Source organism: Acanthisitta chloris, unplaced genomic scaffold, assembly GCF_000695815.1.
Source record: "Acanthisitta chloris isolate BGI_N310 unplaced genomic scaffold, ASM69581v1 scaffold41082, whole genome shotgun sequence".
NCBI lineage: Eukaryota > Metazoa > Chordata > Aves > Passeriformes > Acanthisittidae > Acanthisitta > Acanthisitta chloris.
In genome coordinates this window covers 1-20149 of record NW_008659574.1, presented here as the reverse complement: position 1 = coordinate 20149, position 20149 = coordinate 1, and the positions used below count along the sequence as shown (strand labels likewise).

Here is a 20149-nt window from a genome sequence, read left to right as displayed (position 1 = left end):
AAGGTACAAAGCTGCATATGAAAATGCATTTCTTCAGTCACAACTCTTAGATGCTTGAATTAATGAGCCAAATTGTCAATTTTACCAGGTCAGAAAACCATGCAGTCACACAGTTTCACTAGAAGCTACAATCAAACCACATTTTGGAGCTCTGTGAAAAGACATACATGCCTGAGCAGAACTGCCAATGCCCTTCTAGCAGTTTCACCATCAACAACAAAGGATGAATAATGTGAAAATGACAAAATACACATTTAGATGTGCAGCAATATATGATTCCTGGACTGGCTGTAATACTTTTTCTATCAAGCAAGGAGATCTCTTATGACAAAATTTTAACACACATCACTATAGCTTTTTCACAAACATATTCCTTTTAACCTTGTGCAGAGTGTGTTGAGAAATACAGGTTAAACTCTAATTTATACTAAATACAGGTTAAATTCTAATACACTCCAACAAGAGGCTTTGAGACAGACATGAGACAAGGGCAGACAGTCTGAGCACTCACATTGCTGATGTACTCGGCCAGCAGGTCCTGCAGGGCCTGGCGGATCGCGGTGCACTCGGCGATGATGCGCTCGCGGTGCGAGTCACGCGTGCAGGAGGAGTCAGCCAGCAGAGCTGCTCCGCTGATGATAGCTTCCAGACGTTTCTCTAGGGATGGCCTTAACTTCTCTTCATTCAATTCAAGAGGATCCAGGACAATTAAATTCTGAAAAAAATGAGGAATACAGGGAAGAAAAGTCAGCCCGATTCAGTTTCCGGATTATTTTTAACTTGCATGAACTACAGTGACATTATGCTTTATAGAGTTGCTCTATAGCCCTTTCCACGTGAAGTATCCAAAAACCTTTTGACCATGGCAGAATCCATTTCCTCTAGGGGGTGTGTGTATATAGCTTACCTGCAGGCAAACCCAAGTTCTCCCTGCCATGCAGATCTCACCAATTCTAAGAAAGTATCTATGTTATCAAATCCAACTGGCCTGGATCCAGTGCTGAGATGGCAACAGAGCCTTCCAGCTGGAACTGTTCACACCCAAGCAGCTCACAGAAAATGCAGAACTAGAGCACATGCACCTGCAGGCCATGTTGACATCTTCTGACTACAATTGCCTTGTCGCTGAGTCCTTCCTGTTTCCTAATTTTGCTGCATGAGAGTCAAGATTTTCATCCTCAATTTGTCTCTCCTATACCTGAATTTCTTCTACATGCTTTCTACAGAGCAACTAAAAAAGCCCTCTACAAGGGATTTCACTTATCCCAAACCCAGAAGCACTCTGTTCACCTCTACAAATACACAGTTCTGATCACTGCAGTGTCTGTTTGGGCTAGCAATCTTCACAGCATCCTGCTCTATAATGAGCAGCTATCGACCTCATTTTATCAGCAAAGAACTGAGGCCTAGACTGCCAAGTTCAAGGTCACACAAAGGTGTATGTCTCAAAAAAGGCAACTGCATGCCACCTTCCAATTGGTTCTCCTCTTCAAGTTTTGTCACTGTGGTTGTATAAAACTGTGGTGGTTTAACCCCAGCAGCAGCCAAGAACCACACAGCCACTCACACACTCCCCCTCCAGCAGGATGGGGGAGAGAATCAGAAGGGTAAAAGCTATGAAAGCTCATGGGTTGAGATAAAGACAGTTCAGCACCTCCAGGAGAGCAGGGCCCATCACGCGTAACGGTTCCTTGGGAAGACAAACACCATCACTCCAGATGTCCCTCCTTCCTCCTTCTTCCTCCCACCTTATACACTGAGCATGATGTGCTATGGTATGGAATATCCCTTTGGTCAGTTTGGGTCACCTGTCCCAGCTGTGTCTCCTCCCAATCTCCCATGCACCCCCAACTCCCTTGCCAGTGTGGCAGTACAGAAAGCAGCAAAGGCCTTGGCTCTGTGTGAGCTCTGCTCAGCAATAACAAAAACATCTCTGCATTATCAACCCTGTGTTTAGCACAAATCCTAAATAGCCCCATACTAGCCTCTGTGAAGAAAGTTAACTCTACTTCAGCCCAAACCAGCACAAATACCTATGTCTTCACTTCTTGAGGGTCCCTTGAGGGACTGAGCAAAGTAAACAGGCAGTTCACTGCTTTCATTCTCTTCTGCAGAGGTTGGAGCCAGTTAAAAACCACTTGGCAGTTACAAAAAATCTGACTTTTGCCTTCTCAGAAAAAGAAAGAAGAAACAACAAAATTTTCCCATGGCCTTGCAGGCCCTGCTATGAAGGCCAAAACACAAAGAGTGCTTGATCAGCATGAAGACTTGCTCTTCTACGCTGTGTACCCTGACCTACTGCTGGCAGTGGCTGTGGCCAGACTGGTTCTCCCAGGTCACAGCACAGGAACCCACTTTACTTTTGTAGGCCAAAGCCTACACCAGGGCCTGACAGGAGCAGCAACCCATCTCTGGAAGTTGCCATCAGAAGCCTTCCTTTCCCATAGCAGCTACTTCCACAGGAAGAAGGAAATGTACCTGAAGACACGTTTCTGGAAGTCTTAAGGCAGGACAATACCATTTGTTCACAAAAATAACTTAGATGTATATTAAAAGCATAAGCATTGGGCACCTATTTTTTCCTAATTTCTTCTCTTGGCTGAGCTTCCTTACAACAGTGAGAGAACGGCTGAAAGCAAAGGAAAACTGCACCACACCTACCTGGAGGCAAGTGAAGTTACTACATGTCTCACATAAAACAGGTATTAGGGAAGTGCAATAGAGGAAAACTGTAAAGAGGTGGTAAGAAGTGCCATTAAAGACCCTGACAAGCAGGGGAAATTAACTCCTTTCAGCTGCCACCTCTCTAAGTAAGAGTGTGCAATTTTAAAATCAGAATCAAAGAGTTCTCAGATGTAGGAAATGTGTTTTCCTGCATAACAAGCGTCGAACACCTGCATCACCCAGGTCTTTGTTACTTCAGCTATAGCCAAAGACACAGCAAAATTAAAACTGAAGAAGCTTTGACTGTAATAACTTGAACTAGTAATATATATTTGGAAAACTGCATAAAACTAGCCATTAGTTTTTAAATATTTACCTTTCTAGACTATATAAATTTCACTTACAACCAAGAGGTAATTTCAAGCTAATCTTATATAGAATCATAGAACCAACTTGGTTCGAAAACACCTCCAAGATCATGGAGTCCAACCCTACCCTGGTTACTAGCCCATGGCACTAAGTGCCACATCCAGTCTCAGCTTGAAAACCTCCAGGGATGGGGAATCCACCACCTCCCTGGGCAGCACATTCCAATGCCTGAGCACTCTCTCTGGAAAAAATCTCTTCCTAATATCCAACCTAACCCTCCCCTGGCAGAGCTTGAGTCTGTGCCCTCTTGTCCTGCTGCTGTTGCCTGGGAGCAGAGACCAACCCCCACCTGACTCCAACCTCCTGTCAGGGAGTTGCAGAGGGTGAGAAGGGCTCCCCTGAGCCTCCTCTTCTCCAGGCTGAACCCCCCCAGCTCCCTCAGCCTCTCCTCATGCCACTTGTGCTCCAGTCCCTTCCCCAGCCTCGTTGCTCTGCTCTGGACCTGCTCCAGCCCCTCAATGTCCCTCCTGAGCTGAGGGGCCCAGAACTGAGCACAGGATTCAAGGAGTGGCCTCACCAGTGCCAAGTCCAGGGGCAGAATCACCTCCTGGTCCTGCTGACCACACTGTTCCTGATCCAGGCCAAGATGCCATTGGCCTTCTTAGCCACCTGAGCACACTGCTGGCTCATGTTCAGCTTCCCATCTACCCAAACTCTCAGTTCCTTTCTGCCTGGTCACCCTGTCCCCAGTCTGTAACACTGCATGGGATTGGTATGGCCAAAGCACAGGGTGCAGCATGACAGACTCATGCATAATAATCTTCTTAGAATGGCAAGGGAAGGCCTTGTAAGATACAGCCATCTCTGAGGGTCAGGACATTCATTTCTGATGAGGAACACAGGTTTATCTGCGAGATTTGAAATTCTGCCTCCCTCACTCACATTACAGCCCTCAACACCAAGTGTTCTGTGGTACCTCTGGTGGAGCTGTGCCACTTGGTCACTGCTCATTGGAGCATCAACTTGACTCCTGGGCTCCTGTATCTCAAGTGAGCACCCTCAACGCTAGGCTATTTGTCCCTTGCAATGTAAAACACAGCTGCCAATTACAACATTTCAGTGTTACCACAGAAAGAAACACTTCACTGATTGTGGAAGACTAAGACACACCTTAAGGCTACAGTCAATTAGCCACTTAGCTCAAAAAGTGACTGCCTTCAAACCTCAGATGCAACAGCAGCAGAAATTTCTTCCTTTGGGAGACACTTTGTAGGAAGTTCACTCCAAGATGGACAGACAGGACTGGCAAAAAAAGCTATTGTGGTTTACCTCTAAATAAATTAAATAATCTAAGCAATACTAACCAGGAGAATATGAGTTAAGACTCTGCTCACAGATTAAATTCTTCAAGCAATTTCATCAATTATTTATGATCAATACATCTACACAGCAAAGACCAAACAAGAAGACAGCAGATACACAACGAGCAGTCTGGCAGCTTTGCTTTAACAGGCTGAAAAGTGATTGGTACCTGATCTGATACCTTCAGCATCAGGGAGCATTTAAGAGGAGTGATTAGATCCCTGTGTTTGCCCTCACTGGTCTTCTAGTCCATGAAAAGAAAGGTATCATGGAGATCCAGAATCTGTGTGCATTTCCAGATGTTCTGGACTGATTTACAGCCTTCTGACATCTCACATGTAAGAGCTCTGCTAGACAGTCATGGTCACTCAAGGCCCATGGATCACAGGAATGTGCTGGCAGAGTCAGCCATGCAAGGCCTGGATCCCTTTGTGAGAAATCTCTGCACTTAGGAAAGGCAAGACCAAAGAAAGGCATTAGATAACCTGCCCTTTTAGATGAGATAACATGTTGTGTTACAATAATCTCAGTGTGCAGATAAACTCTAAAGTCAGAATTTTGTGTTCATTTATAAGTGATATCATAGTTACATGGAGACTTGAAGAGGAACTGTTGAGAACCTACTGATTTAGGAGTTAGATGCTCTAATTTTACTGGTGGTTTCCTCACCTATAAATCTTGCATCACTCTCACACTGCCAGCACTCGCAAAGGAAGGATGAATGACACTGCAAAACATCTAGATTGTTGTGTAAGCTCTGTGATACATTTCCACCCCATAAACATTTAATTAGATTTGTTCCCAACAGACTGTTTACTGCATCCATCTACTTCATGGCACTGGATTCGCAACAAAAAGATAGAGCAAAGGTTATTCCAGGTCCTTAGCCAACAGAACTTCCTGCAAAGAGAGAAAAGTGCAGCTATCTAACTCATAAAATCATTTTAAGAAGTTGAATGCTCTATAAATTGTGCTTTATCCAACACACAGAGCTTCAGTTCTCCTTTGTGTTACCTAGGTAAAAATAGATTTAGAACTCCATAAACAAATGGCTTTTTACAAGTCAGACTTCTATGTTCTTATACTCCAAAACAACACAAATTCAATACACAAGTCTCAAATTTTAAAACAGTAGTAAATTTTAACACTTCTAAAACGTAATTAAAACAACACTGCTCACAGACAGTCTAGATGGATCCAGAAAACACAACTCTTTCGCTGAATTTTGTTCACAAACACCTGCTGTGAACTAGGTAAATATTAGCTCTCATTTCAAGCGTATCGTTTGCCCCTCAGAATTTCACTGCAGCAAATCATGTCACACTCTAAAATGTTTCTTTTTCTTGCATTTATTGAGAATATAGATTCCAACCCCTAATTTTAAGGCCCATTGTGGGAAGCAAGGAGGGATAGCATGGAATGTGCAACTGCAGTCTGTTCCTCTGGGGGGAAAGGCCTGTCAGATTCAGCTCAAGGCACTGCTCAGGGTTATCTTCTGGTCAATAAACTGTCACTGCAAAACTTGTGTCACATTTCAGTGTACTTCTTTAATCTTCCATTGAACATTTTAGACTGAGTTTATTACCATCAGTCCTAACACTAATTCCTCCGAGAATGTACCAGTACTATTGGAGTTCTGAGGTTGAGATCTGCTACATCCCAGAATTTACAATCAAAAATATCCCTATTTGCCAATGTGTCAGGAACATTCACTCCTTTTGTTGATCTGAGTCTACATCAATGATACCAGATGAGGATCGTGGTCTGTAATCTCATCTACAGGAGATGTTTTGCCATTTTTGCCAGGACAATGGCAAATGACACAGGAAGAGCCAGAGCAGCCGTGAGAAAGAGGGAAAGCTGCATAAAAAGCTCAGGATGAGGTCAGGAGTAGAGAAAGAGCTGCCTGTCTCCAAGTAATTGCTTAAATAATGGAAGTAGCAATGCAGAACTCATGAGAGATTACTGGTTAATGATAACCAGAAAACATAACGAGGTTTCTAAATCATTCAGTTACACAAATTACAGAAGGATCCCAATGACATGTTTGGGAGAACAGGACCTGAACTTGCATGGTACTAGCTCAAACGCAGCCAAGGCAGCAGTGATCACTCATGGGATCATCACTGCTACCTGCAAACCAACCTCACGGACACTGACCACTGACCAGAGGAGGTGTCTGGCCCCAGCACCAGTGACACACTGGGAGCCAACACTTCCCTGCTGCTCGAAGGAAGCCAAATATGGAACATACAGGAAGACTGAATTCCAAGCTCTTTTGAAGGAAGTGATTCCTGTCAATGAAATAGTTTTGAGTGACACTATTTAGACCAGGACTAAGCAGAGCATCAATTTTGAATGCCTTTAGGCCCAGCAGTTATGACACCACGAGTTACTTCAAAAAAAACCATATAATTTTCCCAAAAATGTTGTAGTCTCACAGGTTTACATACCTCAAGCTCATCAAGTGCATTTCCAAGAGTATCCGTGCAAGACGTAGGTTGCTCTGTTTTATTTTCGGCTCCTTGGGAAGCATTAGAAATGGCATTGAGAGCATTCTGTATCTCACTGCAAACTGAATCCTTGCTGGCTGCAAGGGATGCAACATCAGAATGTTCCAAACAGGCTGAGCATATTGAATGCAGGAGAGAGGAATTCTCCTTCAGGGATGCACGTGCTGCAGCAATTTCATCTCGCTGATTGCTAGATTTCAAATCCTGTCAGGAAAAGAACATGCTGTTTATTTCCAAAAGCACTTCAAAACTGACAGGTAATGTATAAACATTTTTTTTCCTCTCTCTACTCTGTTTGAGGAAACATCAAGTTTAATTCATCAAAGACTGTAAAAATGGGCTGGAACAGTACTTAAAATTGAATCATCTTTATCTCATGAGAAATGAACAAAGTCTGTGGAAAGCAACCACAATTTTTATAGTGTCCTACAACCAGCACCATGAACTGTCACTGTTTTGCTTAGTTTTAAGCAGTCTTCCTATGAGAAAACTCGCCTGAAAATTAGCTCTTTCCTCTCAGCCATGTCTCAGCTATAGAGAAGTACAGAGCTGCAGAGTTAAGCGAGGAAGTCTGTGACTGCTGCCTGTAAGTAAATTTCCTGTGTTTGCTTCCCTGTCCCACCAGCCTATGTGCCAAGCATACTGCAGAAAGGAACAGCAGATAGGGATGAGAATCCTACACTCCTGGGAAATGGGAAGCATGGAACATACAGAAATTGAAAAGGCATTTGAGTGAAGCAATATCTGAAGCATCACAGTCTATTTCTCCACTCTCCCTGCTGCATACACACCTAAAGCCCTCAGGGATCTTAGCACAACCCATCTTGTTCCACTCTTCTCCACCCAGATCCTCTTGAAATCCTACTGCCTCCTGCCAGCCTAGACATAAGGGATGCACAACTTGACAGAGCTACCAAGTCAGATTTAAGGGGTTCAAGGAATCAAGCCTGGGAGCTGTTACTTGGACAGCTGAGAGTTACAGACTTTGGGACAGCCATGCAGTCAGAATCAGGACTGTAAGGAGCCTCATGTCTCATCCTGTTTTGTTCTGGATACTCTCCCACTCTCCTGCTGCATGTTGTCCCTTTGAAAAAACCACCTAGCAGATATTTGCAAAATGGCTTGGGTAAAGGAGACAGTTAAATTCAGGGGAAAAAGAAAAAACAAAGGGGAAACAGCAGATCAGAGCCTGTGGCACCAGCTTCAAATGATGAGAACAGCCACAGTGCAGACAACACAATGCATACAAAACTCACAGCCCTCTGAACACAAGCTGAGCTCTGATTCTTTTCCTTTGCATTGCATTGGGCTCTATATGCATCACAGTATCTGCTTCTCACTTCACAAAGTTTTTAAGTTTATGGCTGAAGAAAAGAGCATTCAATATTAAATGAGCCACTCCTATGCTTTTAAAATCCCATTTACTCCAAGATATGTATTGAGCATAGGATTGCATCTTACTTCCTCAGGCTAACTTGGAAATCTCAGGGATACAGTAAAAAAAACCAAAGACAGGGAGGGATAGAGCCTTAAGCAGAAGCAGACAATGGTTTAACCAGCTGATCATCCAAGTCAGAAACCTGAGTTTTCCTGAGTGTATTGATACATATTAACATATTTTATAATATAATAATAACATATTTTTTACATTTTTAATAAACTAATACATAAACGAACCACCACTGTGCAAGAATGACTTCACTGCCCTGTATGTTCAAATCCAAACACTCATGCACCTCCAGCCTTGGCAAAGCAGCTGCAATTTATCCAATGCACTGGACTTTTCCAGCAAAAACTGTTACTCATTTTTAAGTGTAGATTCTTATTCTAATTAGAGAATCTGTCTTTCTTACCACTGTATTACAAGACAGCAGCCTGCCTTCTTCTCTCCTGAGCTGCATGGAAGCACAGACCTAGAAACACAATGGGAAGCCAACACAGCACTTCAGTCTAGATGCCCTGTGTTATTAACCATTCCTTACTCAGCTGCATCACACCCAAACAGTCCTTCAAACTGACTTTTCCCCTCCAAAACAGGACTGCCTAACCAGGGCTCATGAGCAATCCCAAAGTGGTAAGCCAGTAGCACAAAGCCAGTAGCAGCAGTCAGTAATGTGGCATCTGGAAACACATCTGGAGACAGTCAAAAGGGTTCAAAAGTTAATGTTTTTACCTAAACACAGAATGCATTGTTTCACACAATACTGTGTAGAGATGTAAAGTCATAACATTGGTAAATTCACCTATGAAGAGCCTCACTTTTGTTCAAGTATATGTTCAATTTAAAAGAAAAAAATTCTCAGCCCCATGAAATCCATCACTACTTTGTTGTTCAGCTGAGAGCTTTGCACAGCTCCAAAGAAGCTGTAGAACCATTGTTCTCTTCCATCTTGAGGAAGAATTAATTTCTCAATATTTTTCATGTGAAGAAACAGCTGATAATCTTTACCTGATCTTCTTCATAAATGGACCAAGATACACTACAATTGAGTAATTTCTCTATCAAACCTTTGCACACATGGATTATCAGAGTAATGTAACCAGCTCTTTGAAGAAGGAGGTTAGTCTCTACAAACATCTGTAGTTTGCCCAGCTACATTACTGAGCTTTAGGCTATTTTCTTTTTCATAGTTTACCACTTCCTTCTTATTCCAACTAATTTTTAGACTAGTGGACTATGTCCACTGGTCTGGGACATGTTCTTCCATACTAAGTCAGATATGCCCTACGAGACCAGCTGAGATCAAAGCTAATCCTGTCTCCAACCATTGCCAATCTAAGAGGTCCAGTGCAGTGACACTTCCCCATGCTGCTGTCCCAACCCTCCCAGGACATACTTGTATGTCTTGCTTATACCTGGCTGTCCCTGATAAGGATGGAAAATTAATGGCTAGTCAGATTCCCAGCTGTGAATTGTTCCAGCTAAACATGGTGAATGGACATGAAGACAGCTGATTGCACTACCTCAATAACAAGAAGAAAAGGGGTTTGTGTGTGTGTGTGTGAATCTGTTCTCTGTCACACATAACACATCTAAGGTTTTACAGTGCAATACATCAGAAAGCAGCTCTTGTGAACGAAGCATTCATATCAGCACAGCTCCCAGGGCCTGGGCATCCCTGTGGGTACAAACCTCACTGCTGCGTTTTGCACCAGCTGCAGCCAACACCAGGTTCACAGGGGCAGCTTCAGAGGGCACTGCAGTCCCCTCTCTGCAGAGACAGATGTTCTACATCCAGGAAAAACACAGGCATACAACCCCCACAATTTCACACTACTCTAGAACTGGAGGACAAAAGCATTAGTTTTTATCTCAGCTGAAACCTGGACTTTGGCATTCTGCCTTCAGTCCCAAGTGACTGCCAAATTGCGTGGAGCTAGTGAATCAAAGACAGCAGCAAAGCTCAAACTCTTGCCGGTGCCTTCACGCACTGTGCATCTGGGCAAGGCTCCAGCTCACATATTTCAGAAGCACTGTGTCATCTGCTGGAACAAAGTACCTCACAGACAGGGAAGTGACAAAGCCCTGGGGTTGACGCTGACTGCCAGGTCACTCAGCTGGGCCAGTTGTGCCAAGAGACACTGTTCACACAGGTTTGGAACTCACCCCCACAGGCTCTGCCCAGCCTCAGAGTGGAGCTCCAGCCACGTGCGGCCCCAGTTCCACTGGCCTGGGACCTTCAGTCCCTCCCCGAGCTGTGCCATGGCAGTGCTGGACCCCAGCTCGAGCACAGCCTGGCCACAGGCTCCTCATTCAAACCTCAGCCCACAGAGTGACCTCCACAGCTCTGATGTACCACAGGGCTTCTCTCCCCTGGCACCTCCACCAGCTCCCGCCCCGACCCAGCGACCCAGCGACCCACCTCGCCGCGGTGCTCCGACCTGCCTCGTCACGTACCCTGCCCTGAGGATCTGGGCCCCTGGCTGAGCCTGCTCAGGATGCCACGGGGCAGCCAGCCCTTGCTGCACCCCACAGCACCTTCTGCATTACCACCAGCAGGGATCACCTGTCATAAACTCCACAAGGCTCTACAAAATGCTAAGTTTGCTAAGCTGAGCAGTGTGACCTGGAGTCTTCTTTCCTCCATATTAGGCTTTTAACAACATCTGAACCCATGACACAAGCCACTGTACCCACACAAAAACCAAGCATAAACACACTGGGAAAAACCCCTGGCAGGATAAAGGCTTTGTTAGCACAAATGAAACATCACTGGATCATACAGATGTACTATACTGACCATCAAAGGTCACCTTATATGCACTGACAGCAAGGCAAACACCACTGAGGTGCTTTGCCAGTAAATTCAGAGCAGCAGGGAATCACAGGCATTCATTTAAACACACCTTTGTGCATTTCTCATTGGCTGAACTAAAATATTGCCATTACCTCTCATTATTGTATCTTCTGGTGTCATAGAGACGAAGGTCACTGGAAACTCTGCTTAAAAACATCTCATCTACTCCTGCACAGAGAGTGTATATATTCCCAAAGCCAGTTCATTCACATGTTGTTTGTCTGTTTTAAAAACATGGGTTTCCAGAGACTATTCCAGTCCAAACAAGTGGATGAAATAAATTAATTCTGTTACACTCCAGAACCAGAAATATTTCCTTTCTCCTTTCTCTTCTTGGATAGCCAATGCAGAAACACACAATCCCCAAACCAACGTTTGTAGGCACCACGGTAGGAAGGTATTTTCAAAGATGTGTCCAGATCAGGTCTGGACACAAAAATAGAGGCCTGTCTTTACAAACCACCATCACAGTATGTGCTCAACTCTGAGGAATTCCAAACTAGCTTTCTATTAAAAAAGTCTTAACTGGCATCTGGATTAATTTTTTCTGACTTCAGAAGTCATCAGCAGTTCTTAGTGTCTCATCACTATACTACAGCATTTACACAGAGTATAGAAAAAGCACACAAACACTACAGAGACTGTATGGCTAGAAACTGCAGGCAGAGTTTGTTTGCACCAGCCACACTCATGATTACACAAAGTATGAAGTGTTATAGTACAAATCCATGACAATGTTACCACAAGACACAGCCCTAGGTAATCCCCTCTGCTTCTAAGATGACTTGGCAGTCTTTTATAAAGCCACAGCTTGCAGTCCTCTTAGGGCAAGCAGGAAATGGATCCCCCAGACTGAGTTTCCCAGCAGAACTTGCTCTCTGTACCTACATTTGCTATTGATCACACTCAAACTGACACCTAATACACAGAAAAACTATCTTACACAGAGTATCAAACCCTGCCCATGACTGGATAATATCCCAGCTTTTTCAATTTTCTAATGTTTTCCAGGAATTTGCTGTTCAGATACAGTTTTTTTTTACGACTTTGTTGCATCACATTGCAACGACTCCACAACATTCTCTGTCTCTCATGCTGTAGCAACTTCTCACCCAGCTGTGGATGACAGAGCAGCACCTTGCTATCACTTCTCTATCTGCTGTCTCAAGGTTTGGCCCCTGCACTCCAACACACTGCTGTTAACTTTCAGTCTCCTAGATGAAGTAGCTAATTTGGAAACATAGCACAGCAATTTTTCCCTAAAGAATTAATGCAGAAATTTTTCTTTAAGTCCAGCAATCCTCCTGCACCTGTATGCCACTTAATATATCAGCTCACAAAGGTTTTCTCCCAGTACAGTTACAGCCACATTTGGCATCAATGAGCTTGCCCAGAACTTGAGCAAGAATCATTTGTCCAGGAGAGTTAGGAACCTCCAGAAGGTCTTGTCATATCTTGAGGAGAAAGAGATGGCTAAGGAAGATGTGAAGGAGAGGAAGAAAGGAAAAAGAGAGTAGAAATATAGGTTGATTTAAAGAGAGCAAAACAGGAAATGGGGGAGATACAACACAAAAGAGTGAGAGTGAAAAAGCCTAAGGAAGATTAAGATGGAGAAATACTGGATGGGAAGGAGTCAGTGATAATAATAATAAACCTCACTTTATTCCAAGCCCTGGAAACCAGCACAGCCAGTGCAGAAGCACCCAGAAGTAGGGCAGCAGCAGCCTCCAGTCCTCTCATGTAGGTTAATGAGTAAAGCAGCAATCCTTTTCTTTATTAATACCTCTGCCTAAGGAATACCTGCTCTTTATGCTACTGTCAAATGCAGCTCAAAATTTTCAGCAGCCCAGTGTTTTCATGGCACTATTTCCTCTCCCTGTCTAAACTTGCTTGGTTTTCAGTGCTTGGCTTTCAACATGCCTTAGAGAGATATCTCTTTCCAGAAAGGGAAGAGCTGGTAGGTGCACTCCTTTGTTTCAAAGGCCTTTGTACTGCTCAGTGTTGGTTTGACCTATGCTATTTAAAATTCCATCCTACACTTTAAGCTGAATAATCTGCTGGTTAACATTGATCCTTGAGAGAAAAGAGCTCAGAGAATGACACATATTTCCAGCAGTCAATGTAATTTAGAATGTAATGCAAAGCTTCATATTAAAGCAACCTAGCAGAGTTCTCAATAGACAAGGAGTTTGTGCAAACACCCCCAGTTAGCACAAGGCTAACAGTGCAAAGCTTGCAGATGGAGTAGACAGTCCAAAAGAGACACCAAAGCAGCACTAACTTCTTTCACAGGAACAAGGACCGCTGAAAACTGGCTCTTGTGAGAAACAACAGGTTAAAACTGCTCTGTAAACATTCAGACAAAAAATCAAAGTAAAACACGATGAGCAGAACTCAATACAGGATCTCTGATACTGTAAATATTTCAAAGGTATGGGAAATATAAAGCACCAATATTCATACACAGTACAATGCACAGACTGCAGCTGGTAAAGCTTTCAGAAGATGTTTTGGCCTGGATTTTTTCCAGTGGAAGATGACTCATTGAAAAATGAGGGTGGAAATGCAAATGAAAAATGAAGAATGGATTTATCCACAATTATTTATTGCTGTAATTCTATTTACCTCTCACAATACCACATGTGATTATCTTTTACAGGCTTCTTTTTTGAGGTTTAAAATTGGAAGAGATTTGAGGACATTTATGAGACTGAAAACTTGTTTCATTCTCTGCCTTAGTGGCGTTAGGCTATTTAGAAACAACTTAAGTAAAACTGTTAGTGGTGAAGGTCATGTTCTCCACGGTCCACAAGCATTTTCACTGGTACACAGCTCACAGACAGCAAACAAACAGATCTTTCACATTGAGCCTATTCTCTTTTAGTTTTCTTTTTATACAGGTTACCATGTCAAAACACATTTCACCTGCCACAAGACTTCAGGATTTCTTTCTCCAACAAATCAGCTCAAGTTCCCCTAGGTGCAAGTGTCTCCTCAGCTTAAACAGAGCACAGCTCAATTTTCCTGGATTTAATATCTCAGTCTGAAAGATGGGAAATCATCGACAATAACCAGGTACAGGACTCATATCAGGTAGCCTGTTCCACCTGCTGGTTTCTCACAGATTATATACCCACTGCCCTTGTCCCTGCTCTGCTGTCAGAGTTACAGCTCAACTCTTTAACACTGATTATAAACACACCCCATATGTTTAATATAATCTCGTTACCTTTTTCCTAATTAAAAAAAGTCCAAAACTAAACAAAGCTTAATCAAGTAAATCCATGACAGCCTCAAACACTCTTTTAGGATGCCCACAGTCCAAATATTGCATGGAATACCTGGTTCCTGACACTGGAAGACACATCCAATTGACACGTGCCAAGAGTGGCACTCAAGCAAATGGAACTGAAGTGCTAATCCATCAACACAAGCTTATTAGCATCATCAATTTCAGTAATGTTAGCAGCAGGTTTTGTTTCTGCAGTTCAGCTTAAACTGCAAAATGAGCTGTATCCAGTATTTATCACAGACAATTCTTTTTTTTTCTTGTGTATCATTGTAAGTTTTAAAATTTGGTTTTCTGCATACCTTGCAAACACTTTCAGGACAGCAACTCAGAGCAAGAAACAGCCCTAAGCTCTATATTGAATGTTAATGCATGTAAATGTGAACTGAGAACAAATGACTCCCAGCAGCTGCACTCTGCACCTATAAATCGCTGCCAGTACCACAAAATCCATGCAGAGGAAGAACAACTGTATAATTCACAGCATCAGTATCTGTCAAGAAATGCTGCAAATACAGAACGTGATTTCTGCCTTTTAACACTGCTATTGAAATTACCCTTGCATAGATTCTATTTAGGTTAGGAATTTTATTCATCTTCCCTGGTGGCAATTCAATGCAGAACAACACTTAATTCTCACTACAGCTAAACTAAACTCATGAACACCAAGAGCTTCATAAAATTAATAACAAGCTAATGATTAGCAGGTTACATTTGACAGGGAATGTGCTTTGAGGAGATCAGAAAAGGACCATACACGGATCAGATGGTTTGTACTACACAACAGATGTAGTTACACAAATTCACAGGAAGCAAATCTCAGGCAAAGATTTCTGCAGCTGGATTTTTCTCAGGATGCATCCCTCCCAACCACATGGACAGCCACCATGGCACACACTCCTGTTCTTGATACTTGAGAGAATTTTGCAGCACCTTCACCACACAGTATAACCAGCCCAGGAGTATGACCCAACATACTGTAAAAACACACAGTCTACAACAGGAGCTATAATAATTCATTCTGAGTTGTTGTAGCCAACGATGGAAATCTGGGTGAACGCGCCGTGCAGACACCCACCGCACTCTGGGATCTGTAGAGACACAAACATAGCCACGGCCCCAGCTCACATGATCCCATGGGCCTCTCCATTTACCTGATTCTAAAATTTTGACCAAAACACTGGCTTTGCCAGACACATCAACCTTCTCATCTGCCATGGAGGCAAAATGTTTTAGACTTGGCATACTGTTATCAGACCAGCAATTTAAAAGTTCAAAACGTGTAGCTTTGGCAAGTTGTTCCTGTGGGGTCAAAGCCCGACCAGAGATTTAAAAGTTCAAAACGTGTAGCTTTGGCAAGTTGTTCCTGTGGGGTCAAAGCCCCTACTCCCCCTTTTTGTTTTAACAACATTGATTCCAAAGAACCATGCACGAGCTCAGCAGTTGCTTAACCCTCCTGGGTTGAGATAAAGACAACTGAATAGAGAAAGCAAACACTGCACACACAAGCAAAGCTAAACAAGGAATTAATCCACTGCTTCCCATAGACAGGAGGTGTTCAGCCATCTCCAGGAGAGCAGGGCCCATCACGCGCAACGGTTCCTTGGGAAGATAAACCTCATCACTTGCTGGGAAGAAAGTTAACTCTACTTCAGCTCAAATCAACACATTCTACTCCTTATTCTATACTATTTACATCATGTTGAGGTCCTACACTATTTAATACAATGTCATTGTATTATTCATGTCATTTCTATTCACGTTCTTTGATGTAATACACAGATCTTATTCCCTAAGTCCATGGATATACAGGCCAGACAAAAAGCAACCAGCATGAGGAAACTACATAGCCAAGTAGCAATGAAATGTAAGGTAAGGGCAGCTTTTCCCTCCTGGCTGCTGCGTGGACAGCAGAAGGAGTCTGGTACTTTGCAGACTGCCTGGATAAAAAGATACCCCCAAATGAAAACTCTGGGTCAAACTGGTTGTGCCAACGAGGTTAGGATCTGTGGCTTGCTGTCAGCTTGGGGGAACTGCAGCACTCCTTCCTCCCCTCTGGAAATAACATGACAATTAGCACTACTTCCAAATGAGGCTGCTCAGCTCCTCCAACACAGACAGGAGATGTCCTCCTCCTTCCCCTGAGACCTTGTAGTACCTGAGGAGTACCTCAGTGTGCAAACCCTTATATTCTGTGCTTTGCACATCTTTCTGTTGTCCCCCCTCAACGAAAAGCCACGTGGAGTGGAAGTTCACTAAGCTCCAGCCTGCTCCAAGTGGGATGTGGATGAGGTTATGATGAGGCATGATCCAACATGGATATGCTGGAGAACCAGCAACACCTGGACACATTTCTCCTCTGATCAGAAGAGGCATCTAGAGTGAAGGAACCACACAGAGCCCTCTGTGCATTCAGAAATCCAGGCAGAGACAATGCCTAAGTCATGTTTCCCTAAGCTTTCATTTCTCAATGTGCTTTCCTCTTGTAAAACAGAAAAACAGAAAACCAGAGGATAAATCAGTAAAGTAAGTTTTATCTACTTTTGATGTGCAAAGAATTGCTTCCAAAATGTAGCAGTTTGCTTCTTAAAGAGAACAAAAGAGGAATGTTACTACTGCCTAGCCCTTGGTAAAGTATCTTGATCAATAACCAGACCTGTGCACTAGCTATGGGTCCCTGTGGAGCTCAGACTCAGTTTCTAAGCACAAGGCACCAGTCTGGGAGAAATGAAAGAGGATGACTAAGCTTTTAGTCATTGAGCTAGGAGCAACACCAGCCACAGCATGACCTTCAAATGAGGAACAATTTATTTTCAAATAATTGACCCTAACTTTACTGTTAGGTTAAGTGATAATTTATTCTGCAGTTTTTCTCCAGGGAGAGGTCCAGAATTTTCCAATAGTCTGTCTGTCTATCCATCTATCTATCCATCTATCCATCTATCTATCTATCTATCTATCTATCTATCTATCTATCTATCTATCTATCTATCTATCTATCTATCTATCTATCTATCTATCTATCTATCTATCTATCTATCTATCTATCTATCTATCAACACTGGGAAAAACTGTGCCAAAGCCATTAAAACACTGTTTTCCTGCAAGAAGCATATATTTAGATATAAATTCTTGAATGTAACAATAGGACCTGATCCATGAGAGACTTCACACCTACTCACTACTGAAGTCATCCCCTTACTCGGGCTCTGATCCAGCAGAGGACTGCACAAATCTCTCTGAAAGCCTGAGTGACATCACCAGCCTCCGTGGGACTGGAGACACACTTTCTGCTTCATTTAAACCAATTAGAATGAGGGCACTGATAGACTAATCAACAGACAGAGAACAGCTGTTATGTGTCACCTCTAATCACCAGAAAAAAACTCAGCTCTGAACCTCTGGGCTGCAAACAAAGGCCTCAGATACTGCTACCAAATCCTTGAGCCATGAAGTCCATCAAAAATCAAATACTCCAATCAAGTCTTCCTAGTCAGTAATGAATCCCAAAAGAAAAATCATTTTATCACTAAAATGGATTTCCCAGAATCTGCCAGATTATTTTTTTTGAAAGGTTAAAGATTAAGTTTTTTAAAGGAATGTAAGGCTTCAGACTGAGAGTCTGTACAAACCACAAAGCAAGGCAGCTCACTAGAAAAACTGCAGGCAATGAGTGCATCACCTTACTGTTGTCCAGTTAACAAAGGAAAACTGACATTTCACTCTGCAGTGGAATGGAAGACATGCAGGTTTTCAGGCACAGACAACCCATGATGGCAGTTTCAGCAAAGCAAAGAGCCATATGCTCACAATGTGGAGCAGCTAGCACAACCACCAGATCAAGGCAGCCAGTCATGCACATTAAACAATTCAGAAGTATTCCAAATTAAACTCCCTTATTTTCCACATAGGTGCACAGGATTTCCAGTTCTTGCAGCTAGAGAGGCCTCTTTTTGTCAGGATTATGGTTCTATATACTAGCACAAGGAGATTAATTTCCATAGGACTCAATGCTCCACTCTTAAATGCTGCAAACCTTTTTGAAACCTCTTTGCTTGCAGTTCCTTGGTGAAACTTTGAGCTGAAGGAGGATAACAGTGATTAGAGTAATAGCTATATAGCACTGCTTCTCTACTTATGTCATCTGCAATTCTCTAAATCATATGGATGTGCTTAGAAGATTAGACTTCTGCATTTGCAGTTCACTATCACACTAAAGGTCAAATGGATAAGCTACAACAACTAAATTCCATTATGCTACAGCTTCATTAAGAAACTTCATGTACAACATGTTGCAATGAACTGCTCACAATATTTAATGGATAAAAATCACTTACCATAGTCAGAAGTACTTCAGTGGGTAACAATCTGAAAAAACAGATCCACTAACTCATTTTGGCTCCATTGTAAGTCAGAAAATTTCTGAACAGCTCCATTTTCTCAGTTTCATTATCAAAAATATTTGCTCAGGACAGTCTTCACAGATAGTCCATTTGCTGCAGCAGCTTCAGTGCCAAACAAAAAAACGTGGGAATGAACAAACAAGTCCAGAGAGGAAGAGTGTCATTAGAAACAAAGCTAAGTTCAAAGAAGTTACTACATCCAGGAGGCACCAACACTTGGTTATACAAAGACATACCACTCTCCATACTGCTGGTGCTGTACAACAACTAGAATTACACGGGAAAACAGGAGTTTGGTGAGCAGCAGAGCTAGAACATACACACTAGAACTGCACCACTCACTGCCCAACCTTCCAAAAAAAGCTCCCAAGTCCTATTTGTTTTCACTGTAACCCATGGTGTTCCTCCACAGTTGCTAACAAGGACCAGGAGCTCTCAGTGAAATCATTCCCTGGTGGATGCACTCCACCTGCTATCAGTCCAAGAGCTGAGTGTGCTTCATCTTGGAGCCATTTCATCTCCACTAACCAATCCCACTAGAACTGCTTCAGGGCCACCTCACTGCAGCACAAGTTTTACAGACTGGAGATCCATATGGTTTTCACTTCCAAGTAAACCACACCACAGTTCTCAGCCCCTTGCTGTACTGCTTGTCTTTCTTCCACAGATCAAGGTGAGTTACAGGTCCAGTTTCTGCATTCTCTAAATTACAAGCTTTTCCTCTCATAGTGATGACCACTGCTTCCTCTGCAGCCTCAGTTTCCTCCAGCAGCTGCCACATCAGAGCAAAAACCCTGTGGGTTGCAGCCTGTTGTTGCCCTCTGTATCCAGGTTACACCATCCCATGCATGCAGCATCCCATTCATGTATCTCACTTTGCCATGACACAGTTTGGCTACTTTTTCCCTTTAGCAAAATAAAAAGGATGGACTTGCAGAAAGACAACCTCAACAAACACAGAGTGGGCTATGACAAACAGTCATGCTGTGGGAAAAGGAGAGAAGACCAAAAGGATTAATTGTCAAACGTATTTTACATTCTCAAGAGGATGGAGCAGCCTAGTCAAAATGAAAGCCATCAAATCTAAAAGAATAACACCAACATGTCAAGGACAAAAATCAAGACTGGCCAAGCATAAAATGAGTTTGAAACATGGCAAGAAAAGGTTCTGGAAACTGCTGATGCAGGAGGAAGTTGAAGTAAGTGCTGGAGCACTAGAGGGAAATTCTACATCTGGGCCATGGCAATCCC

General features: G+C 42.9%; 1 protein-coding gene across 1 annotated transcript; it reads right to left on the bottom strand.

Moving 5' to 3' along the window:
- Positions 1-511: 511 nt before the first annotated feature.
- On the bottom strand, positions 512-7112 carry LOC103797233 (catenin alpha-3-like; the record flags this gene model as incomplete). The annotated part of the gene is made up of 2 exons (XM_009069430.1): positions 512-715; positions 6849-7112. Coding segments are annotated over 2 exons (468 nt in total), but the record flags the coding sequence as incomplete, so codon positions are not given.
- Between the last annotated feature and the right edge of the window lie 13037 nt (positions 7113-20149).